This window comes from Mastigoproctus giganteus, chromosome 2 (genome assembly GCF_048544385.1).
Source record: "Mastigoproctus giganteus isolate SK-2022 chromosome 2, ASM4854438v1, whole genome shotgun sequence".
NCBI classification, from domain to species: Eukaryota; Metazoa; Arthropoda; class Arachnida; order Uropygi; family Thelyphonidae; genus Mastigoproctus; species Mastigoproctus giganteus.
This window is the reverse complement of record NC_143576.1, coordinates 72,532,851-72,560,221: the sequence shown is the minus strand read 5'-3', so window position 1 is coordinate 72,560,221 and position 27,371 is coordinate 72,532,851. Positions and strand designations below refer to the sequence as shown.

The 27,371-nt window shown below is 38.4% G+C and overlaps 1 protein-coding gene across 2 annotated transcripts in view; it reads left to right on the top strand.

Moving 5' to 3' along the window:
* Window positions 1-27,371, top strand: part of LOC150089337 (immediate early response 3-interacting protein 1) — a 71,724-nt gene that overhangs the window by 14,704 nt on the left and 29,649 nt on the right. For both annotated transcript variants that reach the window (XM_090368510.1, XM_090368509.1), the window contains exon 2: window positions 13,021-13,122. In XM_090368510.1, coding sequence (XP_090224636.1) covers window positions 13,021-13,122 — 102 coding nt within the window. The remainder of the gene's footprint in view (window positions 1-13,020; window positions 13,123-27,371) is intronic.

The following is a 27,371-nucleotide window of genomic DNA, read 5'->3' as shown; positions in this document are numbered from 1 at the left end:
TCTCTCCTCCACTTTCCTCTCAGTTATTACAAAATCATCCAGCTCATGGAGAATATTCTACATATTCTCCATGAGCTATGGCAAACAAAGTGGGAGCAGGAAACCAGAGGTCTGGTTACCAAACGGTTTCTGCCATGGGTGTCAATGGTTAGCCCAGAGCCACCTAAGTGGTATGCCCCTGGACTTTTTACAACATTTATATTGACAGTTCCCTGGACTTTTTCAACATTTATATTGACAGCAACATTTATATTGCTGTCAATATAAATGTTGACAATGTCAACATTTATATTGACAGCAAACATCATTGGACAGGCCTAAGTCCTGTCCAATGATGTTTGCGTCATTGGACAGGACTTAGGCCTGTCCAATGACGCAAACTGCACATGTGGCGAAAGTGAAGACTGGGCACACATTCTATATGACATCCCCAGAACAGAGCTAATAGCACAGATTGGTCTCCTTCCCAGGGGAGAAGAACATCTGTTCATCATAGAAGAGAAAAATTATAAAGCTTTTACGTCTTTCACACAGAAAGTATTCGAAATGCGCAGAGCAATCCAAAGAATAGCAATTCAGCCCCCCCCCCAGCAATTAGACAATAATCAATAGTAAAATTGCCCAAGTTTCCCACCACACCCAGACGATGACTTAAAAACTGTTAGGACAGCAGTATTCTGCACCCTGACAGAAACCTGATATAACAAAACACCCCAGGACTACCCTGCCATGTGTAGGAACCTAGGGCCCCACACCAAATAAGTAACCATGTAGGGGAGGGAGATGTACAGGCAGCCAGGGAAGCAGATTAACTGAAAAATATCAGTAAGCTAGTAGCAAGGGGATCCAATGTAGATTGAATGAACTAGGAATTATGGTAAAAGAGAATAAATGGCAGTTTTGGTGGAAGAAAGAGTGACCTAGCATGAAGGAAAGAAGAGACAGCGAATGGGAATGAGTGGAAGAGCAAATGTAATTGGCCAAAAGAATACAAAGTTAAAAATAACTTACATTACTTTACATATACTGTACTAACAAACATTTACTAACCACATAAACACTATCACTGCATTCTCCCCTGGCCTGCAAAAAAAAAAAAAAAAAAAATATATATATATATATATATAAAAAAAAAATGCAAGTAGAGTGGGAATGCAGATTATGAATGAAATAAATGTGTCTCTCCCACCCCCTCGCCTGGTGGGTTCCCCACTGCCAGCTAACATATCCTACCCCCAGAGCGGGATGTGCAGCTTGACCTTTATACCGGATTTGACACTGCTTGGACATGATACTGACGAAGACATTCTGCAGCTTTGCTGCCAGCATGCCATTGGCGATCTGAACTGGGTACTCTAACCTGGTTCTCTTTAAAACCCCATCCACAGGCGGGGGGGGGGGAGACGGATCTCCGTCTCCTCTCCTCTCTGCCTATCCCCCATACTTCGTCTGGTGGGCTCGTCTCCACTGACCTCTTTGGGGATGCCTACTCTATCATCCCTATTCTTCTGTTTTCCCCCCAGTCTTCAGTCCCCCCCCCTCATTAAATTGACCAAGGTTACACCTTTAACAATGCCGCCAAATTATAATCAATGTCTAAATTCCACCGGTTTTGTCTAAATCTCTAAGACAACAAACACTTAACTTTTATATAGTGTATAGCCTCACGTCTAAATTAATAACATCAAAATTTGCCCGACCTATTAGGCCTTTAACACATCTCTTTAGCGTTCAGCCCCAACCAGCGATTTCCAAACAGCAATCCCATTAAGCACTAATGTCAAATGCGTAATTTTTTTTTTTTAAGGTCCTAGCCACTGAAATCCCAGGAAATTAGGTGGTAGGACCTGCCAGAGCAATTTGTTGTGATACTGGATACACCTGGCTAGCCTCCTCGTGGCAGGGTATGGGCAACGTCAGGCCCCCATTAGGGGCCTGGTGGCCAATAAGCAGTCAAACAATGGGCACAACATATCACACTGCACAACACGGCCCACACACTTAAGTCTCTGGCTTGACAGTGTACTGTCCTCGATACAGCGAAACACACACGGAGTTGGGAGAAATTCCAGGTGCCATTTGACACGAACATACCTTATACCTTACCTTATAATACTTCATATTCAACACAACACTTTCCTGGCATTTATAGTAGTAAAATCACAGGTGGCACCTGACCTTAACACTGTGCACACTACACACTTCATCTGGAATAAATTCAAATTGAGGAAGGATGGTTGCAGGACAGATGTGTGGAAGTTTGCCTTTAGCTGGGTAGTTGATTTGGAACAGTCTTCCATCTGGAGTTGAAGAACTGGGTGAAAGTGAACTGCAGCCATTATCAACCCACTGCAAGATGGAAGCCTCCTCAATTCATGCTGAGGGAAATGGACCATAATCTGCCACGCTAGTCCATTGCGGGTGGCCGATAATCAACCGTATTTAGCAGTCAGGAGCTTGAACCCCGGTCTACTCAAAGAGCGTGTGCTATTGCACTCCCGCTTCTGACCACTCGGCTACAGAGGCACTGGGTACTTAGATAAATTTAAGGAAGAACTGCACATCGTTAGAGTAGATGGATGGGTGATGTGGGATATATATATTTACACTGGTGTTCAAAGAAAGTGCATCACCTAGGAATTTCACATTTCCAACCGTTTTTCACAATAGTATGTTACTGGCATTGCAAATAGAAATATAAACAAAAGATATTTATTAATAGTTAAGGCAAAGCTAAGTAATATTTGACAGGTGCTCTCAAAATATTCCAAAATGGGCATTTGTGACCTTTATACAACAGTTTTGGTAAACATGACAATTATGGCTGAAATGTTATCAGAAGCCCTCAGTTTGCTTCAGTTTATCATTTTAAATAGAAAACAAAATGAAAAGTTCACCAGGTGCAAACTAATATTTAGTTGAATGCCTTTGACCCTAATGACAGCAGCACACAGTCGAGGCATTGACAAGATCAATTTCTGAAGATAATCAACTGATAGTTCGTGATTCCAAATGCGAATTATGGGTTCCTGAAGTTCACGAAGGGTCTTTGGTTTCTTTTTGGCAACTGCAGATTCCACACGATGCCAACAGTTCTCTATAGGATTCAGGTCCTGGCTGTTTCCTGGCCAGCTGAGGGTTGTAATGGACTCTTCTTCCAATCATTTTTTCACCTGTAACAGATGTAAACACATTACTGTTGAACCTCTAATGTAGAAATGAAGCCAAAGTGCCTACTTACACTTTTCACCCGATGACAAGGAGCATAGTCGTCCTGAAAAATGCAGTTACTTGGCGGGTTGAAATGGTCTCTAATGGTTGGCAGAAATTTGCTTTCCAATATAGCCAGGTATTCATTGGCATTTTCAGAACCTTCTATAAATTGCAGTTGACCTACTCCGCGATACGAAATGCACCCCCACATCATTTGGCTGGTAGGGAATTTCATTGTAGACACCGTATAGTCTGGATAGGATTCTTCACCACGTCTACAGTGAATTGTTTGTCACCCATCAGAGCCATACAGGTTAAATTTCTTCTCATCTGAGAAAATAACTGACTTCCACTGCTCAGAGACATGCTCTATTTGACATGCTCCTTACACCAAATTAATCGGGTCTTTTTCATTTTTTGAGTGAGGAGGGGCTTCTTCTTAGGACAACGTGCTACAAGTCTATTTTTGAAGAGGCGTCTTCTGACTGTTACTGCACTTGCTACCACTCCAGTATGTTCTTCCCATTCTCTTTTCAGCTCAGACGAAGAAGCTTTATGGTTTTTAAGGCATAAGCGTTTCAAAATGCAGTGATGTTTGGCTTAGCAACTCGTTTGCGTCCAGTTCCTTTCTTCCTATCAGCAGAACCGGTATCTTTGAATTTGGAAAGAAATCCATTCACTGTCAGCAGATTACAAGACACTCTATAAGCAATATGATGGGAAGAACATCCTTCCTCACGTAAAGCAATAATAGCACTCTTTCTTCGTGGCGTCAACTGCATGTAACTCTCCATCCTGACACAAGCAAGGAATGACTGCAACTCTTGCAGAGCTTGCTTATATAGCTGAAAGTAACAGCTGATGCAATATTTCGTCATCACCTACACGTGTCAATCTTATAGATGCAATCTGTAAGAAATATTGCCGTATACTTATGTTATTCGGACGACAGTTACAATTTTAAGGCTTGATGCACTTCCTTTGAACACCAGTGTGTGTGTGTGTGTGTGTATACACACACACACACACACACACACTCTCTCTCTCACTATATGGCACCTCCATAGCCAGGTGAGAAGGAGCAGCAGTGCTCCTTCTCACCTTCTTCTTGTGAAGAAGGTGAGAAGGAGCACCTGTGAAGCATCTTGAGAAGGAGCATCTTGTGAAGCGTGTGAAGGAGCAGCAGTGCTCCTTCACACGCTTCTTGATTAGATCAGGGTTCGAGCCCGTCACCACCAAATACGGAGGATGCGGTAAGGTCAAGGAATGACCACCGCATATTCTCTGAGCAATATGGTCTTAGTTGCTAATGCTTCTAAAACCAAATAACAACAACATTCACTATATATATATATATATATATATACACACATACATAAAATAACACAATTTATGACTGCCTTTTGATTTTAGCTTTTTTTTTTTTTTTTTGTTGTTTGTTGGCACATCGACTTCTGTGGCTATATTGCACCTCCCAAAGTTTTTGCATTTTACTCTGATCCAAACCCGCAACCTTTGGGTTGCCAGGCAGGCACTTTACCCACCTGCCTAGCCCGGTCGGCTCCATTTTAGCTAACCCGATGGTTGATTACACTACCTGCTGTTCTCTCTCCATTCTAAAAGCATAACCTCCTATCGTTTATTTATTTATAGTCGTTGTCCTCCTCCTACTCTACATAGTAGTAACTCCAAGGCTATATTCCATCATATATTCCTCTTATTACAACTCCTGTATCTATTACTTTTATTCTACACACACACACACACAGCAACTCCGACTTACATTAGGGTTGCGTTCTGTGGAACGCTAGTAAGTCGGAATTTCCTCCATGCTTGTGCAGCACTTGCTGAATTGATTGAATCAAAAAAGAAATGTTCAACAAACATGTAATTAGAATTATTTATTGTATTTATTCAATTTTTTCTTATGCGCAGGAAAAATTACAAAAGCATGCAATTTAAGAAATTCGAAAATTATAAAATTACAAAAAAAAGAGAGGAGACAGGCATAATGTCAGTAAGTTTTATCTCTTGAGCATCTTTGCCAGAATTGATATCTTCAGCTGATAAGTACACTGATGCAGAGGTTGACGGCTGTGGAGATTTAGAAGGTGTCGGTCGCTCAACCTTATGAAAGAACATTAATGGATGATTGGGTGGTGGCTTTTTTCTTTTCATTGTAGATTGCTTTGTAACAAGCAAGCATATCATTCACTCCCTCTGTTAACTTTTAAGAATTGTTCGCTGTCAGGATCCATCTTCTCAAACCTCACCATTGCCGATGCAATTTCATGAAATGCCATTGCCGTCTTTCTGGTAATGAAGCATCTTAGCTCCTCATTTGGTTGATCTTGAGCTTCGTCAGCATTTTCTTCTTTCACTATCACTGCCTGCAAGTCAATAAGTTCTTTGTTAGATAATTCCTTCTCTTCTTCTTCTATTAACTCCTCCACTTCTTTGGCATCAACCTCCAACTGAAGTAGCTCTTTAACTTTTATAATCTTATCTGTAACCTCTTCATGTGATTCGTCTTTTTCAAATCCTTCAAAGCCTTTTACATGCTGTGGGCATATTTTCTTCCATGCACCATTTAAACAACTTTTAGTAACTTTTCCGCCCAGGCCTTATTAATGTTTGAGATGGCATGGTAAATATTGTAAGACTTCCAAAAGTCTCTTAATCTAAAAAAATTTTTTTTTTTTTTTTTTTCATTGTTTACTGCAGACAGTGCCTGAGCAAATGTTGTGCGTAAATAGTATGCTTTTAAATTCGAAATAACACCCTGATGCATAGGTTGGATGGATGAAGTCGTGGTTGACAGTAGAAATATGACTCTCACGTTTGAATTGAAATCAACGAGATGTGTAGAATATCCAGAAGCATTATCCAATAGAAGAAAAATCTTGAAAGGAACATCATTGTGTTTGTAATGTTTTTCAATCTCTGGAATGAAGTAGCATCTAAACTGATCCTCAAAGAGAGATATTGTTATCCATGCTTTCTGGTTTGATCTCTGAAATGCACGGGTACGGTGGCTTTGTTGATGCCCTTATATGCACGAGGATTTCCAGAATGGTATGCAAGCAGTGGTTTTAATCTGTAATCTCCTGCTGCATTAACCTCAAGCAAGAGCATGGCCCTATCTTTGGAGCCTTGAAACCTGTCATTGTCTTTTCCTCTTTGGCAATGTAAGTTTGATCCAGCATACTTTCCAATACAGAGCAATCTCGTCAACATTAAAAATTTTCTGTGTTGAATAGCCAATAATTCACAATTTTTTCAACACATTACAAAATTTCTCTACTGCTGCAGAATCGGCACTGTTGACTTCACCACATACTTTAACGTTGTGGAAACCAGCGCGATGCTTGAACCTATTGAACCACCCGTTGCTTGCCACAAACTTGGCTTGGGGCTCGCCATACTTATCCTTAATATCTTCATAAATACTTCTTGCTTTTGCTTGAATGGTCATTAGACTCATGGGCACTCGCTTCGGAATCTGATTTTCAGATGATCGAAGATGGAACAGCTGTTCCATCTTCAATATAGAACCTGAACATTGTTTTGTGATCATTGTTGATCTTAAGTACTTTGATCCTTTGACATGTTCTTTTATACGTGCACTGTCCTTTAAAATAATATTCACTGCTGAAGCAGCGAGATCTAATTCCATTGCAATAGATGGCAAACTTTGTCCTGCTTTGTACTTCTTAATCATTTTCATCTTAATTTCTAAATCAATTCTGTTTCGTTTCCTGGCACTACCACTACTTGCACTTTCCATTGGTTGCTTTCCCTTCATCATTGTAATATGTAAATAGGAATGAAGAGAAGTTTCTGAAAATTTGTTTTTTATATGATTGAAGATTTCAGTGAAGGGGAATGTATTTCTTCATAATAACATAAAAACCCACACAATTGCAGTTATCAGTATTATCGCAAATGCAAAAAGAACATTTCATTATAGTTTATAATGAAATGCACTAACCGAAAAGCCCAATAAACCGGAAAGTGCAAATTGTTTTTATTGTTTTATGGTTGTAACCTGCAGAAACGTGATTTAGAAAATATCACATGGGCGTTCAAAATTGATTCTTATAATGAGAACATATGATAATAATGAAAGGTAGTGCAGTTGCTATTATAAATATGACCTTTTAGAGAGATAAATAGCTTAGTAATATAGCAAAATTTTCAACTTCCAAGGACTTGGAACAAATTAGAACGAAAAAAAAAATTGTTATTGGGTTTACTTTACGATATTTTCACAATACCTCCATTTATCCCTCCAGATGCAAAATATGTTTCCATATTTTTTTCAGTTTGCACCGGCTGGCAAAAACTTATGTATAGTTGAATTTGCGTAATTCGAGTATTACATAAGTCAAGGAGTTCCTGCATATAGATACATATGTGTACATTTGACGCAGAAGCAAGAGCTCTTTCAGCTCGCTTTATGCAAAATATATTTGGATTATTCACACAACCAGAAATTGCTGTTGTCAAAAACAGAATATTAAAATTTCATTAGAAGCAGATACTAGTTAGCAGAAAACAACTGACTACAGAAGACACTTCGCAGGTTTATATATATATATGGCACCTCCATAGCCAGGTGGGCAGGGACAGCAGTGCGTAGCACACGCTTCTTGAATAGACTGGGGTTCGAGCCCGTGACCACCAAATACGGAGGATGCCGAAAAGTCAGGGAATGACCACCGCATATCCTGGAGCAATATGGCCTTAGTTGCTAATGCTCCTAAAAACCAAATAACAAACACACAAACAAGCAGGTTTATATAACTACCTGACTTGTGTTTAGTGTAAATGTTTGGATATATCTATAATTGTCATTCACAAAGGAAACAGTACACGTGTCATGTATACATGGGATATTATCTAAGGAAACAATTCTTACTATTTATAAAAAAAAAGCAGTATGTGACAGGTAAAAACTGTTTGGATTTTTAGAATTAGCACTGAAAGTATACAACCCGAAACACCATTTCGGAATCATCAAAATTTATGCAGACCATTGTAATCCAAAAGAGGGACATATGTCACCTAGAATGTAAACTGGTGTCATTGCCCTTCTATGGGAAAATTATTTAAAAGATAGTTTTCACAATAAAGGAACTTGTTTGTCTTGTAACTTAAAGTAAAAAAAAGTAAAGTGCAGCCATTATCAACCCACTGCAGGATGGAAGCCTCCTCAACAATTCATGCTGAGGGAAATGGACCATGATCTGCCACGCTGGTCCAGTGCGGGTTGGCAGATCGACCATATTCAGCAGTCAGGGGCTTGAACCCCGGTCTACTCAAAGAATGTGTGCTACTGCATTCCCGCTCCTGACCACTCGGCTATGGAGACTTTCTTGTAACTTAAGGTATACCTATTTGAAGCAGGTTCTTCTCCCACACCCATTTCTAATAGCATTATTTTAACAGCAGCAGTAGTGGCAAATGATGCAAGAAGGGAAGTTTGTTCCAACAATCAAGTACACTCTGGTTGCATTCAAATTTATACACGTCCCACCTGCCATCATCTTTCATCAATTTGAATTTATGTTCCCTCTTGTGTGTGGTCTGAGCACAAGGAAGGATTCCATAATAACAGAGTGTACTCAAATCATTCAAAGTCAATGAGAAAGTAATCAGAGCATGTAGACATCTGCTCTTCCTGATTAAAATTTTACATTGCAACATTGGTTATTTTACATTGTGCTGCAGGCCTTGGTTTGGAATTATGAAAAGTAGCAAGCTGTTACTTTCTGAAATTACAGTTTTCGATTCATCATATTCTTTGTGGATACCAGTTTTGTTCATTACAAATGTAAAAATCACATGTGCCACTTGGGATGGTGCTTATGAAACATAATACACTAAACCCCTGTTTCAGCTATACTGATGTAGTTAGCATTAGTAGTGGCAAATGATGCAAGAAAGCAAGCTGATGCAAAAAAAAAAAAAAAAACACCAAAGAAAACAACAGATCCTATTTCACCTATCCATTCCCTCCAATAGTTTTAGTTCTTCATTGAAATTATTTAAGCTGTTAACTTCTGCAACAACAGATGGAAGTTTGTTCCAATCAACCACCCGCTGGCTACAGGCAAACTTCCTCATACCATCCTTCCTCGATTTGAATTTATGTCCCCTAAAGTGTGCTGTCTTAGCAAGAGAAAAAATTCCATCAGCATTCAGCTTGCTCGATTTATTTAAAGTCTCAAAAAGCTAAATCTAATCACCTTGCCTAGTCTCCAGCAGGGCAAGTTTTAGGGTATGGCCAAGTAGGCACTAGCCTAGGGGTTCCATGCTACCTCCTCCTTGCAAAAAGAAAGTCCCCAAGGAAAATTCTGTATATTTCATGTGTTAACATATTAAAAACAAACAATATTAAATTCAAAATTAAAATTTTTAGGAATTACTCTTACATTTTTTTGAACAACATTTCTACCATCTTAAATTGCATACTGTAATTTGTATACTGTGGGTTTGAGTGGTTGATTTTTTTTTGTTTGTTTGTTTGAATTAGTAGCATTTATGAAAAATTTTATTTTTTTGTTATAAATTTAGTGTAACATTATGTATAATTTACTTTTTGTAAGTAAATAAAGTAAAATTAATCGTTCTAAAAAATGAAAATCTTCACCTTGGTGAGGGGGGCATCATCAGTATATATGGTGTCTAGGGGTGCCTTATACTCATGAGCTGATCCTGGTCTCCAGATGCTGCAGTTTGCAGAACTGACATTCATTCTTTCTTAGTAAGAGCATCCTTTTGTTCCACTTGCCAATCTTGTTGCCCTTATGTGTACCCGGTACAGGAGCTCTACATCCTTCCTAAAATGAGGCCTCCAGACTTGTAGCAGTATTGAAATGCGGCTTGATCATTGCCTTATACAATGGGATAATCACCTCTTTATCCCTGCTAGCAAAATTCCTGTGTATCTTTGATAAAACCCCATGAGCTGTTCTGGCAGTCTGTCTGCATTGCTCAGAGAACTTCATATAAAGGTAAAGTGCAGCCATTATCAACCCACTGCAGGATGGAAGCCTCCTCAACAATTCATGCTGAGGGAAATGGACCATAATCTGCCACGCTGATCCAGTGTGGGTTGGCAGATCGACCGTATTCAGCAAGTCAGGGGCTTGAACCCCGGTCTATTCAAAGAGCGTGTGCTACTGCACTCCCGCCCCTGACCACTTGGCTACGAACTTCATATATGACTGCACAATTACCCCCAGGTCTTTTTCATTTTTCACTAACCTCAGTGTAGTATCTTAGTTACTGCTACCCATATGCCGTACTTTTCATTTACCAATGTTTAACTTCAATTGCCATTTCTCAGCTCACTGTCTAATGTTTCCAGATCCTGTTGCAGTAGCATACTGTCGTTAACAACCCTGCAACCTTCATATTATCTGCAAACTTAGACATTAACCCTGATATATACCTTCATGAATATCATTGATAAATACAGAAAACAACACTGGGCCAACACCAAACCCTGGAGGGCTCTGCCAATAACATGATTCCACGAAGTGCGGTGTTCGTTGATTACCGCTCTCTGTCTTCTAGCACTCAACCATCATTTTATCCATTGTAGCAACTTGCCTTTAATGCCATACTACTCCAAATTATGCAGTCAAGGTCAATGTTGAAACAAAGTCACGAGTTAGGGTTAAATTTGAAAGTGTCTGCAATTCTACCCAGACACGATAGGAGGGAGTGTATGATGAGAGCCTTGTCAATCAGTTCGGCCCTGGAGAGATTGTACAAGGCTGATGGGGTAGAATTTTTTTCAGCTTGGTCTGTGCTTGCTAATAGGAGAGACTGCTTCCACAGGGATGGGGATACACTTAAATAGAAAGGGTGCAAGAATATTTGCTGATGCTATGGAGGCAGTGTTGGGTGGATCAGAAAACTGCTAGCTTGGGGGGGGAATTCATAGACTAAAAGATTAATAATAGCCACAGGCAGAGGCAAAAGTGATTCTTGCACTGCTTTCTATTGTAATGAGCAGCAGCCCATTACAGTAGAAAGCAGTGGATTTCAGGAAAGCTTTTGATACTGTTGCAAATGGAAGACAGCTGTACAGATTGGAGTGTTATGGCACTAAAGGAAAGTAATAAAGGCAAGGAGTGTAATAAATAGACACTGCTCTACATGGACTAATGTTATTAGTGGAGTCCCCAGGGTTCGGTGCTGGGCCCATTGTACTTTTGTGTATTTATCAATGATATTGATGAAAGTATATTAGACTTAATGTCCAAGTTTGCAGATGATACAAAGGTTGGCAGGGTTGTTCTTGACACTAAAGACAGTATGCTACTGCAACAGGCTCTAGAAAAGTTAGGCAGATGGGCTGAGAAGTGGCAATGGAAGTTTAACATTTACAAATGTAAAGTACTGCATATGGGTAATAGTAACCCAAGAGAATGACTACAAGGTCTGTGGAGTTTACAATAAATCATCAATACAAACATTAATCACATTTAGCAGTCACTGGCTCGAACTCCGTCCACTCAAAGAGCACGTGCTATTGCACTCTTGCTCCTGACCACGTGGCTATGTCAAGTGGTCCAGTTAAACTGGCACCAATAAATAGGTGCCAGTTAACATGATCACCGCACTCACCTGAATCAGCTGCTTTATAGAATTAAATTTCAAATCATTAAAATGCACCATGCTTTCATTGTTATCATATTTTTGGTTATAAGATTCAATTTTGAACACTTTTTTGATATTTTTCTAATGCAATTTTCTGGTAAACAAGATAAATATCTTAAATGCAGTGGATTCCGGTTTTTTTTGCCACCGGTTAATCGGGGCAGCCATTTATTTGGGGCAAATCTGAAAAAACAGAACCCAATTGAGAAAATAGCCAGGGTTTACTTCGTGGCATTTGTGGTACTGACCAGCGACTAGTGTTTAATTGTCATGGGGCTTTGATTTAACCAGTTAAATGTGATAAGATGATACAAGTATGATGTTCAGTTGCGTCATCCAGGTGCCACATGATTGTTTGTTTCGGTTTTTGAATTGAGCAACCTTAAATTTGAAAAAATAGGATAAAAACGTTCATTATTATTGGTGTATTTTTGTGTGTTTTTTTTTTAAATTATAATAAATAGAACACCATTTCCAATTCATTAAAAAAAAGCTAAAATTTTTTTATTAAAACAAAAGGCAGGTATTACGCAGATGTCATGCAAGCATCTTTGTTAAATGGAATGTTAATCATTCTGTTTTCATTAATTTTTTATAAATGTTATTTCAGTGTTATAACCTGGAGATGGGTATTTTAATTTATAATGGGTGTTATAAATATTTTACAATAAAAATTGGGTTTATGAAAAGAATATACCATTAGCTATTAATAAATGATTTTACTTTTTCATGTGTTTATTAATAATGATAATAAAAAAAAATATATAGGACAGAGGCATAAGTACTTGATAGGGAATAGTCATTGACTGTTCTTTTTTGTTATGTCAGCCAGTAACTTCTTTGGACTTTAAAGTATTTCTTTTAGGGTGTTGCAACCATAACAAGCTCTTGCATGCCATCCAAGCATAACTGGTGCGAAAAAGAAAATGGATAGAAATTAAAAACTGTACTCCATTTAAAAAAAAAAAAAACTGAGATATGCCCCTTCTGTGGGTGACAATGTAAAAAAAAAAAATTTTTAAATATTTTTATCAATTGCCGAGTGTTAGAAAAAAAATATTAGAAAAGCTGGAAAATAAGTTGCTGAGATAAGTTGAATTTCTGTTTAATTTTTTTTTCCTTTTCTTGCAGTGGGATGGGGTAGAGATCAAGCCAATCGAGGATTTGGAGAGGAGCCGGGAATTAAAAGTCAGCTTGTAAATTTAATTCATTCTATTCAAACTGTTATGAGAAGTGAGTATTACAACTTAAATTTGAATTATAACATGGATGCGATTGTCAGAAGTTAACACCATTTTTAAAAATGTTATATATATGTTGCAATGCATAGTACAGAAAATGACTGTCATGTATAATGTGGCACATGTAACCTGAATTAGTTAAGTATTCGAATTGTGCGACAACTGATTTCTTTAAATTCTTATTTTTTTTTAAAAGATATTTTATAACTGCACCATTATTCTATGGTTTTTTAGGTGGAGATTTGTTTTAACAGTAAAAAAATTGTTTTTTATACGAAGTCTGTGCCTTGGTTACTCATTTCTTTTTAGGCATTCTTTACACGATAAGCACACACCTATTTCCTTTTAATTAATAAGAGCAGTTCAGTCACAATGCTGGTGTGTTATTATATAGTAATACCTCAAGTTACACGAATTCGAATTGCTTGGTTTGTATTAACATGACTTTTGTGCAATTTTTTACAAGTTTGTTATTTCAGTTTTAATGAATTTTTTAATTTGTTGTATGTAATATTAAACATTTGTACTTGCTTTTCAAATACACATGTCGTTATAATAAAGTTGGATAGAATTGTCATTAAAAATTGGAAGAGGTATCCTCTTTCCTACTTGTGATTGTTGTTTAGAAAACCTTTATGGCAGAAGTGCTCAAACCATGTCTGTGCCAACTGTGCAATGCCACCTGTGCATGCTCAAAGAGCACGCACAGGTGACACTGCTACATTTTTGCCTTGACAGTTTCTAGAAAAGTATTCTCAAGTCTCTGGACCTTTCTAGAAACTGTCAAGGTGTATATATATATATATATATATATATATTATTCTTTAGTAATATGATAATTTATGTTGTATTTTACTTTTAATATACTTTTATAGTGGTTTTCCTTAAATTATTTCTAGATTTTTCTGTTGTCCCAGTAGCTGTTTTAGCAATGCCCGGGTACGAACAGAGTACATATTATTATTTTATCTTTCTATTGTGGTTTATTGTGTTTATTTTCTTAATTACGGGTGTTTTCTACTCATAGGTATTATGGATAATACATTACTGGTCTTTAAGCTAGCCTAAACTCGGTTATCTTAAATGCCCAGGGCCTATTCATTTATTATTTTTCAACTTGTTACGTATTGCTAAAGAAATTGTCATATTAATTATAGATGAAAAACTGTAGCAATACTACTTTATGACAAAATGATAAAATATTAAACATTTTTATAAATTTATTGTATTACATCTTTATACATATTTGTATTACATCACATGGTCGTCAATCCCCTACTTCATCGGGGGCTTTGAGCGGATTGACGGTCCATTCGATGTAATGCATTACTTACTTACCCGTTTCTGTTTGTATCTATCACAGCTTTGCTATTTTATCCGATACTGAATTCTAAGTTTCTTTTAAATTCCCATTTTTGTCCCTTTCCCATTGCTATTAGTTAAATAGGTATTATTTATTATAAATTTATTATGAACCGAATTAATATCCCATAATTTCTACAGCAACTGTGATAGAATACACAAGGGCTTTGTGTATTCTATCACAGTTGCTGTAGAAATTATGGGATATTAATTCGGTTCATAATAAATTTATAATAAATAATACCTATTTAACTAATAGCAATGGGAAAGGGACAAAAATGGGAATTTAAAAGAAACTTAGAATTCAGTATCGGATAAAATAGCAAAGCTGTGATAGATACAAACAGAAACGGGTAAGTAAGTAATGCATTACATCGAATGGACCGTCAATCCGCTCAAAGCCCCCGATGAAGTAGGGGATTGACGACCATGTGATGTAATACAAATATGTATAAAGATGTAATACAATAAATTTATAAAAATGTTTAATATTTTATCATTTTGTCATAAAGTAGTATTGCTACAGTTTTTCATCTATAATTAATATGACAATTTCTTTAGCAATACGTAACAAGTTGAAAAATAATAAATGAATAGGCCCTGGGCATTTAAGATAACCGAGTTTAGGCTAGCTTAAAGACCAGTAATGTATTATCCATAATACCTATGAGTAGAAAACACCCGTAATTAAGAAAATAAACACAATAAACCACAATAGAAAGATAAAATAATAATATATATATATATATATACACATTTGTGCTAGCGTGGATTTTAGTCATTCAGTCAGAATTCAATCTCACGACATGCTCTTTCCGAACTTTCGATTATTAAAGACTAATATTAATAATTCTTTAGTTTTTGTTACGTTGTTTGAGTGTTGTAAAAATAAAGCTAAGTGAATTTAATTATTTAGTGAAATTTTAATTACCTTTGTTATATAAAAACGTAACAACGGTAATGAGAGTCTCTAGTAAAGTCAAAATGGCGGGTACCAAACAAAAAACGAGTTTACAGTGAAGTTGTTCACAATTTCAACGAAAAATGGACTGATTTATACTTTTGTGTGGAAACTGATGGAAAGGCTGTTTGTTTAATACACTGGTGTGCAAAATTTAAGGATCATTCAGGTTTTCACCTGTAGCTTTTCATAGGAGTGGCCTGGATATGGGAAAAGCATACCAAAGGAACCTCGTGAGGTACAGAAATGATGGAAACAACACCGACACAACAACAGAAACAAAATTGTACAGAGGAACTTTATTCAAAATGGCAACATAGCACTGCTGCCACGATACAGATGCATCCCTGCTGAAGATGGAACAAAGGGAGGAGGTGGTCTTCAGTAGGAGATATGGCCATCCCTAATGTCAATGCAGGCTTTGCACCGTCTGTCCATGCTTAGAACAATGTCGTTGATAAGTTCTTGTGGTAACATCGTCCATTCCTCTGTCAGCGCCATCTTCAGCTAGTGAACATTTTCTGATGGGTGTAGACGTGCTGCTAGGTGTCTCCCCAGAGCAGCATCCCATGTGTGTTAGATGGGATTTAGATTGGTGGAATGGGCAGACCAATCCATACGAACAATGTCCTCACTTTCCAAAAGCATATCACAGCTGCAATGCAATGGGGTGTGGCCATTATCATCCATAAACACAAATTCGTGGCCAATGGCACCTCGGAACAGATGCACAGGGGATGGATTACCTCAGTACAATAGCATGCACCAGTTATAGTACCACCTTCAAGTATTTGGAGTTAGCATTAGTAGAGGCATATGATGCAAGAAAGCAAGCTTATGCAGCATCAGCCAAAAAAAACCCACTCCCATTTCACCCCTCCGTTCGTTCGAAATACCTGTCCAGCTGAGTCTTAAATTTATTTAGGCTATCGACTTCCACAACAAGGGATGGAAGTCTGTTCCACCAACCAACTACCCTCTAGCTAAAGGCAAATTTTCCCACATCTATCCTACATCTGTCTTTCCTCAATTTGAATTTATGCCCTCTCAGGTGATTATTCTGAGTAAGAGGAAGACTCCCTTCGGCATTGAGCATGTTCAAACCATTCAAGGCTTTATACACCTCTATCAGATCACCTCGCTGGTGCCTAGTCTCCAGACTCTGTAATTTGCAAAACTTAAGCCTTTCTTCTTAAGAGCAACCCTTTGTTCCATTCACTAATTTTGTTGCCCTTCTCTGTACCCGTTCCAGCAGCTCTACATCCTTCTTGAAATGAGGCTTCCAGACCTGTATACAGTACTCAAGGTGTGGCCTGACCATTGCTTTATACAAGGGAATAATCACCTCCTTATCCCTGCTAGAAAAATTCCTGTATATAATTGACAAGACACCATGAGCTACTCTTGCAGCCCATCTGCACTGCTCAGAGAACTTCATATCTGCCTGCACAATTACCCCCAGGTCCCTTTCATTCTCTACCACTGTCAGTGTAGTACCACAGAGTTGATACATTGCTCTGTGGTTACTGTTTCCCATATGTAGTACTTTACATTTGTCACTGTTAAGCTTCATTTGCCACCTCTCAGTCCATCTGCTCAATCTTTTCAGATCCTGTTGCATATGTCCATCCAAGATAACACCTCCCCAGACAAGAACACCTAGACCACGATCCCTTTCAGTGATGTTTGTGGGGCGATACCGTGTGCCATCGTCTCACCAGATTAGCTGACATCCAGAATTGCTGCTGAGACTGAATATACTCTCATCAGTAAAAAGTACCCTAAGTAAAGATTTTCTGGTTGTAACACTTTAGAAATAGTGTTGGTCCTTAAGTTTTGCACACCAGTGTATTTCAGGAATCAATATCTGCTGTTAAGTAATACAATTTGAAAAGACATGACACGAAACATGCAACCAAGTTTGTTAGTCTCCAGGATCAGGTCCGCACAGACAAACTGAACTTTCTCAAAAAATCATTAAAATCGCAAAAATCAGTTTTTAAGAAAGTATCAGAGAATGCTGAGAGTTATGTCAAAGCTAGTTATATCATTGCTCAAAAAATGGCCAAAAGGTCGAAACCATTTTCTGATGGAGAATTTGTGAAGGAGTGCCTTGTAGCAGCAGCAGCTGTAGTTGTGTGCCCAAACAAAGCTGATGTCTTCAAAAAGATAAGCTTGTCTCGAATGACTGTTAATAGGAGAGTAGAAGAACTGGCATTAAATGCTGAAGAGACATTGAAAGCAAAGTTGCTAGCATGCAAATTTTACTCATTGGATGAAAGCACGGATTTAACTGATACAGCTCAGTTGCCTATTTTTATTCGTGGGATTGACGACGAACTTAGTCTTTGAAGAACTGTTGGCTTTATGTCCCTTGAAAGGAACCACGAAGGAAGGAAGTTTCGTAGTTTCCAGAAGAACCACTTCTGGAAGCTACAAAAACTGCTCTCACTATATATCACCTCAGTTTGAAAAACCTCGCAGAAGCTACAAAAATGACTCTTGCTATATATCACCTCAGTTTGAAAAACCTCGCAGGGTTGGCGACAGGTGGAGCCCCAGCTATGGTTGTAACAAAAGTGGGATTGGTAGTACTTTAAAAAAAAAAAAAAAAAAAAACAAGAAATAGATACTAGCAGATTTACCAGCTACCGTTGCATCATTCGCCACAAAAATTTGTATGCCAAATCTCTCAGTTTTGAAAATGTCATGAAAGTTATCACAGCCATTGTTAATTTCATCTGAGCGAAGGGTTTGAATCATTGACGGTTTCAAAATTTTCTACAGACAGAATGAGATGCTGAACATGGTGATGTTGTCTGCTTCTCCAGCGTACGATGGTTAAGCCGTTCAAAAGTGCTCACAAGGATTTTTGAGTTGAAAGATGCCATCCAAGATTCATGACAGCAAAAGGCAAGCCAGTATCAGAGTTTGACGATCCAAAGTGGTTGGCTGACTTTGCCTTCCTTACAGACATTTCTTCTCATTTGAATGAGTTAAATTTGAAGTTCCAGTCAAAAGGTCAACTGGTGCATGTTCTGTTTAATCACATCAAAGCTTTTCAGATGAAATTAGAACTGATAATGCCAACTTCAAGGCTAGAATTTAACTCATTTCCAAGGAATGTTGAAATTTCAGTCTGAAAAATATGCTCCTCAATATGTGGCTGCAATATCTCAGCTCCAGAGTTCCAAGAGAGAGATTCCAAGATTTCTGTGCTCAAGAAAGGACCCTGAATGTGATAACTAACCCCTTCTCTGTGAATGTGATAGTGACTCCAGGAGACTTCCAAATGGAAATCATTGACCTTCAATGCGACTCAGACCTGAAAATCAAATTTGATGAAGTGTCTCCCTAGAATTTTACCAAAAATATGGAGAAAATGGAAAATTTGTCAATTTAAGAATGTATGTGGCTAGAATCTTCACCCTCTTTAGAAGCACGTACTTATGTGAACAGATGTTTTCTGGAATGGAGCACTCCAAGTCAAAATTGAGGACAAAAATTACCAATTAGCTACCACAGAAATAGTTCCTGACATTGAATTATTTATTTATTATCCATCCAAATAAATTTTGGATAGATAGCATTCAGGAAATATAGTCACATACTGAGGAGCAATATCCCAATTTGTCTGAAACGTAAATTAATGAACCAATGTATACTCCCCACCATGACTTATGGAAGTGAAACTTGGGCACTCACCAAAAGAATGGAAGAGAAGCTGAGAATGACACAGAGAAGAATGGAATGAATTATATTGGGAATCAGACTGTTAGATAAGAAGAGGAACACATGGATTAGGCAGCAAACTCAAGTAAAGGAATTCTTATCAAAACTAAAGAACTAAAATGGCCTATAGGGCAGGACACATAGCTTGAAGACATGATGACAGATGGACTAAGAGACTAACAGAATGGTACCCAAGAGGAGCTAGAAGAAAACCTGGATGACAACGACAGAGATGGACAGATGAATCAGCATTGTTTGGGCACTCCTTCACAAATTCTCCATCAGAAAATGGTTTCGACCTTTTGGCAATTTTTTGAGCAATGATATAACTAGCTTTGACATAACTCTCAGCATTCTCCGATACTTTCTTAAAAACTGATTTTTGCGATTTTAATGATTTTTTGAGAAAGTTCAGTTTGTCTGTGCGGACCTGACCCTGTGAGTAGTAAATGGATGGCCATTGCACAAAACAAAAGGAACTGGAAAGTTGCTGGAGAGGCCTTCATCCTGTAGTGGATTGATAATGGCTGATGATGATGATTGAATTATTAATAAAAAATAGTCAGTTTTCTCATTAACTGAATCTTTCATTCATTTCATTGCTATTGTATTGTATTGTAATAAAATTTGCTTATAAATTCAGTTGGTTTCATTCTTTAAAGTTTAAAATTTAAACAATTCCTAGGTTTACAAAACAAAGTTATTACGTAAAGTCGAATTCAGAAACAACTCTCAAGGGCAATATTTTCAAATCGAAAAATTAAAAGAATCACATTATAGTAATGTGCAAAAACAACACTGCAACTGGTTTTAAGTTTTTTTACTCAATAAATTTATTTTCCTTTGTGTGTTGCTTCTGAATTGGCCCGTGACTTTCAAAAGGTTGCGCACCCTTGTTTTACAGTTATTTCTACCTACTCTGTTTATCTTCAGATTTTAATTTTTGAATTTACAATCATTGAACCCTGCACTAGCTTCTAGTAAAGCTCCAAGGAAGAAAAGCTTGTGGCTGAATTCTAAATTAGGGTACCCTGTCCAACATGGCAAGGAAAGAAGTGATTGTCAGGTGAAGGCACCTTGCACTCAGTGCTGTGATTGAATGATTATTGTGGAGGCATTTTCTTTGATTGTTTTGTGTCGTCGAAGAGGGGGTGCTTAACTTAGGTAGGGTGTTTATCCCTCCCCACCCTGCTATGCATATCCTAGGACAGTGGGTGGAGTCACAACTTGTCAGTCACTGCTTTCCCACTGTTTTGCTAGCTGCCACGTTGGACAGGTACCCTAATCTGGAGTTTTACTAAGCTTGCTGTAGTGAGAAGATATGAGAGTGGAGAAAAAAACAAAAGGCATAAAATTAATGACTTGACAAAGTGAATCAGCACTTTGTACAATTAGAGACAACACTGATAAAATTAAAGTCTCATGTAAATTATCACGTGTATGAACGGCTCATCCTTTTGTTATTTCATATCTGACTGCACAATTACCTCCAGGACCTTTTCATTCTTCACTACCTAATTGGTATATTACTCTGGGGTTACTGCTACCTATATGCATTACTTTGCATCTGTCAATGTTAAACTTCAGTTTTCATCTCTCCCCATCTTCTCAACTTTTCTAGATCCAGTTATAGTAGTGTACCATCCTTATTGTCATTAACAACACTACCAGCCTTCGTATCGTCTGCAAATACCTTCTACAAATGACTGATATACCTTCATCAATATCATTGATGAAAACAACAGATGGGCCCAAAGTGGACCCCTGGGGAACTCCACTAATAACATTATGATGAGAGCCTTGTCGATCAATTCGGCCCTGGAAAGATTGTGCAGGGCTCAAGGGGTAGAATTTTTTTCAGCCTGGACTGTACTTGTTAACAGAAAGAACTGCTTCTACAGGGATGGGATACACTTAAATAGAAAGGGTGCAAGAATATTTGCCGATGCTATCGAGGCTATTAGGTGGGTCGGAAAACTGCTAGATTGGGGGATACAAGGACTAATAGATTAACAGTAGCCACTGGCAGAAGTGAAAGTGACTCTTGCACTGTTTCTATAGGAATGAGCAGAAGCCTGGAAAACAAGATGCAGGATATTTCAGAGACTGCTGGGAGTCATTGCGGTACAGGTAAACACATGGATTGTGTTATGGTAGCTAAGAAAAAGAACAGGTGCATGTATACTTGCGTGTACACCAATGCTACCAGTTTGGTAAATAAATTTGATGAATTTGAGGTATTGCTCAAAGCATCAAAGGCAGATATTGTTGGGATATTAGAGACGTGGTGTCACACAGATATAAGGAATGCAGAACTGGAATTTGGGGAGTACAACATCTACACAAAGGATAGACAGGATAGGAAGGGAGGAGGGGTTATCCTATTTATTAAGAAACACATAAAATCCAAGGAAGTGAAGCCAGTCAACATCGCTGGACAGTGCAGTGTCGGGTCAGTTTGGTGTGACATAAGCACTGGGAGATCAGAATTGAGAGTAGGAGTGTGCTATAGGCCTAATGACTCTGATGAGTATAATAACAAACTTTACAGGGAAATAAGAGTGGGCCAGTAAATCAGAGAGTCTTATAATAGGGGATTTTAATTTCCCCAGATATTTACTGGAATTTGTGGGTTGGTCACTCACACATTAGCAAGGCTTTTCTGGATTTATTGGATGATTGTTTTCTACATCAGCATGTTCGGGAGGCAACTAGAGGAAGTAATACTCTTGATTTGATTATCAGCAGTGATTCTTCATGCATTAAGAATCTGCAAATAGAGGAACCACAAGGTGGCAGTGATCACAGTGTGCTGAAGTGGGATTTACTCAGAGGTAACTTCAGGGGTAAAGGGAAGGGTTATTGCATTCCGTCAGTGTCGATCCACTGGTGATATTCTGGCTTATGTTACCCATTTATGGACTAATTCAATGGAAAGGTTCGGTGAAACACAAGTAGTAAGTGCCCTTGACATCTCAAAGGCTTTTGATCGCGTGTGGCATAAAGGTCTTCTAAACAAGCTTTCATCTTATGATTTGCCAACTGTTTTTAGTAATTGGTTATCCAGTTTTCTCTCTGATCGCTCACTGAGGGTGATGGTAGATGGCTCTGTTTTCTAACTTCTCCACTAATGCCGGTGTCCCCCAAGGTTCAGTTCTTTCCCCCACTCTTTTCCTCTTGTATATTAATGACCTTCTTCCATTGACTGGAAAACCTATCCATAGTTTTGCCGATGATAGTAGATTGCATTCCACTTTCCATTTTGAGAAACCTTGTCCTGCTCAATCAGCTTCAACTTCTCGAAAATCTGCTACCAATTCCTTGAATGCTGATCTTCAGGTAATTCTCCAGTGGGGCAAAGACAACTTAGTTGATTTCAACCCTTCTAAAACAGTCTTGATTACCCTGTCTTCTAATCTCTCTTGGCACAAGCACATTACAAATATTTCTTCCTCTGCATCTAAAAAACTTGGTTTTCTGTTTCGCTCTCGTCTTTACTTTTCTTCCAAACAGCTGCTCACTCTGTATAAATCGTGAATCCGCCCTGCCATGGAATATTGTTCCCACATCTGGGGTGATGCCCCCAAAACCTCTCTCAGCCTTCTTGATTCCATTCAGAAGAGGTCTGTTAGGTTTAATTAATGATTCATCTCTAACAGAGTCTCTCCACTCGCTGTCTCATAGATGTACTGTTTCTGCTGCTTGCCTCTTCTACAGATACTTCCATGGGCACTGTTCTGAATTGGCTTCTATAATTCCCGCTCTCTCTCTCTTTCTCTTTCAAAACAGTCCGAACATATGCTGCCACCAGCCAACATCCATTTACTGTCCAACTTCAAACTCACAGAACCATCTTTTCATCTTCCTCGTTTATTCATTCAACTGCCGTTTTCTGGAACAACCTTCCTTCATATGTATTTCCTGAAAATTACAGTCTACAGAAGTTCAAGTTCAATGTCAATAAATATCTTCTTTCGTCTTCTCAACCTCCAACCCAAGTACGGTACTAAGTACTATAGGTTCTAATACCTCTTGTGTTTGGGGTTTACATAAAAAAAAATCAAAGTTTATACGAGAAATTTGTGATAAAAATATTAAATGCACGGGTGTTAAAATAGATGCAAGTAATCACAATACAGTAAAATTGTTTCCAGTTTGTTTTCAATACTTTCTTTGACTATAAGAATGGAGGAATTCAAATCAAATAACTAGATTTAAAACAAGAAAATACCCCAGTAATTCTCTCCAAATTTTTTGAGGATTTTGGAGAATGTTATTTATAGGCAGTACATTCCCTTGTGTCAACCTTTTGACATAAGGGGATGGAGTTGGGAGAACGGTATAGACAACAGATGAATTTGATAGAATGAGGTAGAGAGATTTTAAGCCAGTGAAGGTCGAAAAGAGGAGATTCCAAATTAACAGACAGGGAATATCGGAACGTACATATGCACAAGTATCACCTTTGAGGCAAAAGGAATCATACAGTGAATAATTTGGGCAACTGAGATGAGCAGTGATTGAATCAACCAATAACTGAGTTTCTATCAGAAAAAGTAAGGGTTTGGCAGACTGCAAGTGGAAATGGAAATCGTTTAGATTAGAACTGAGATCACGTATATTCGTGAAATGGACTAGGAAGTGTTTGGGAGGTTTAGATCTTTTCACAGATAAGCTTACTGTATTAGTTTGACAATCAGTTCATGGTGTATTCAATAGTAAGAGAAGTGGGAGGGACATGCTGTATGAAATAATGACATTTTTGGATGTGGCATACACATGGTAAGAATATATCCAGATCCTTGACATAACGTGGCTTCGACAATGCCCCCCCCCCACCGCATACACACTACTTGGACTCCCTCGGTCACTATCTGGCAGAGTAGAGGTAGCGAGATTATACATTAGCTGATCCGGAAGCCTCCTAGAGAGTTACCAATAGGTTTGGTACTGTGTACTAACCAGCGGCCGGTCTGCGAAAACTGTTTTAGAGCTGTACCCTTGGCCCCGAGTGCCAAGCGAGTGATCTAGCGATTTACAAAGCGAATTTGAAAGCGTTTTTCTAAAGAGAAGTTGTTAAAGAGATTTCCAAAGGCTTTACTTTCAAAGTTATTTATTTTCTGGCTTCTTTGTAAATAAAGAAGGAAGCCTCCTACAAGAAAGGAAAGACACCTTTCTTTTGTATATATAACTACTTTTCTAACACACTAACCACTAACCTTTTATCACTTCGTCACTGGTGGCACCGCTCCTGCCTCCACGTGGCGGGGCCGGTAACCTGGCGGATAAATCAACCCTCGGGGCTAAAAGGAGCAGAAATGGAAACGAATGAATTTCCACGTCTAGAGCCCAAGAGTGCTCAATATGACAATCATGAACCCGACCATGATTTCTCTACCTCGAAGAGAATGAAAAAAGATGCAGGCAGACAGGAATCACCAGCCTTCCTGATTATCCATTCTCTGTCGGCACAGCCTGTTAGCAAGCTCTTCCCTTTCATCATCCAACGATGCCTTGAACATGCAGCATCATCACCAAAAATGGTGAAACGTCTCCAATCCGGGGACTTGTTAATAGAGACTTCTCTCCCAAGACACTCTGAACAACTATTGAAACTCGCCACTTTAAGCGGAATTCCAATACAAGTCACTCCACATAACACCCTGAATTCATCCAAAGGAGTGATTACTGAGTGGGATCTACTGAACGTGTCTGAAGAAGAAATAGTACAAGAACTAAAGACACAAAATGTAACTCAAGCAAAAAGAATCATGATACGAAAAGATGGTACCTTAGTAGTCCCAACACGTAACAATTCTAACTTTCAATAGACCGAATCTACCAGCATCAGTCAAAGCAGGTTACTTAAATTGCCGTGTTCGACCCTTTATCCCAAATCCCCTAAGATACTACAAATGCCAGAAATTTGGTCACTCCCAGACAGCATGCCATGGCGTTTCAACATGTCCAAACTGTGGCTCCACAACTCATACACAGTTAGAATGCAAAGCACAAACTCCACAGTGTCCTAATTGCAGGGGAAGCCATCCAGCATACTCTAAAGAATATGATCTCTGGAAGATAGGCAAAAAAATTCAAAAATATAAGACTGAAAATAAAGTCTCCTATCAAGAAGCTAGGAAACAAATTAAACTAATCATGCCAAATAGCTCTTATGCCTCGATTATCCACTCTCACCAATCAGTAGCATGTCAGACGGAAGTGTCACTCTCTCCAGATAAATCGATTGCAGACTGTCCCAAATTCACCTTATCCCAAATCATAACCCAAGGTAAAGTAACAGAAAAACCTCAAAAATCAGATCCTGTCGAGGTTAATCAACCACCCTCAACAAGGATGGATACTGACGATACGACTACCCAAGACCTTCTTGAATTACATGCAGATGATGAAATGGAAGATAGCAATAATTCAACACGTCCCAATTTCCCCAGAAAAGAAAAACCTAAGCTGGATCGTCACAAACAACCCACTTATAAAAAGCAGTCAGATTCATCTCCCTCTTTCAAATCCAAATAATGGAACAGATCATCCAATGGAACTGTAGAGGCCTTCGCAGCAACATCGATGATATCCATGAATTAATTCACCAATACCGACCTCTTGCAATGTGCTTGCAGGAAACGAATTTGACACCTCAGATCTCAATCAAAATCAAAAATTATACCTTGTTTAGACAAGACAGAGCTGGTACTAACAGTGCTCACAGAGGAGTAGCAATACTCGTGGATTCAAGCATCCCCCTCCAGACGCATCCATTTACAAACCTCCTTAGAAGCTGTTGCCACTCGCGTTGTAAATGGTATTACACTGACACTGGTTTCAATCTACCTTCCACCAAATCATCAATATACCATTCAAGAAATTGAAGATCTTGTCTTGCAGTTATCATCTCCATTTTGTATACTAGGAGACTTTAATGCCCACCATCCAATATGGGGTTCCCCTACCTCAGAGAGACGAGGGAAGCTTATTGAAATGTTGATAGACAGGCAAAATTTAACTTTACTAAATACTGGCACTCCCACGTATATCCATCTCCCTACAGGTTCAACTTCTGCAATAGTCCTTACCATTTGTTCCCCAATCCTCTTTCCAAGTATAGATTGGATAACTCTAAGCGATCCTTATAGCAGCGACCACTATCCCATGATCTGCAAAATTCAAACATCCTGTTCCTTCCCAACAGAAAATCCAATTAAATGGAAATTTTCAAGAGCTGATTGGACAAAATACAGAATGCACATATCATTTGACAACTACATCATTCAGTCCTGCTCCATCGACAGTGTTACTGAACACATCACAAATCAAATTCTGACAGCCGCATCCGCTGCCATTCCTCAATATCAAGTAAGAAATAGACGAAAAACAAATTATTGGTGGAATGAAGACTGCAACCATGCGAAAAAAGAGAAAAACAAAGCGTGGAACCTTTTCCGCAAACACCCAACCACCTCCAATCTTATTAGTTATAAACGTCTTAGAGCAAAAGCTCGTTACATCAGACGTAAAGCGAAAAAAGAAAATTGGATTAAATTCGCCTCGTCAGTAAATAAAAATACTGATATTAGATTAATCTGGAGAAAAATAAAACGTTTAAACAGTAAATTCCCTCCTTTATCCACCCCACTACTGAACTGGAATGGACAGGAGCTTACTACCCCTACAGAAATATCAAATGCACTGGGTACCACATTTTCTCAGTTGTCCTCTTCTATCGCCTATGATCAAACATTTCAAAAACTTAAAACAATTGCAGAGAAATCCAGACTAAATTTCACTGACAATTCCGCTTTACGTTATAATAAACCATTTACCATGCTTGAGCTGCAACAATCCCTTAACAACTCAAGAAACAGTGCTGCTGGCCCAGATGGGATATACTATGTAATGTTGTGAAATTTGGATCAGAGATCACTCTCATTACTGCTCATATTTTTCAATCGCATTTTTTCCGAACGTACCTTCCCAAGTTCCTGGAGTCATTCTTATGTACTAGCAATTGCAAAGCCCGGTAAAGATGATTCTGTTCCGCAAAATTACAGACCAATATCCCTTACCGGCTGTCTAAGCAAAACCCTAGAGAAAATGTTACATCGCCGTCTCACTTGGTTCCTGGAGTCCCAAAACTTGATTAACAACAACCAATTTGGATTCCGGAA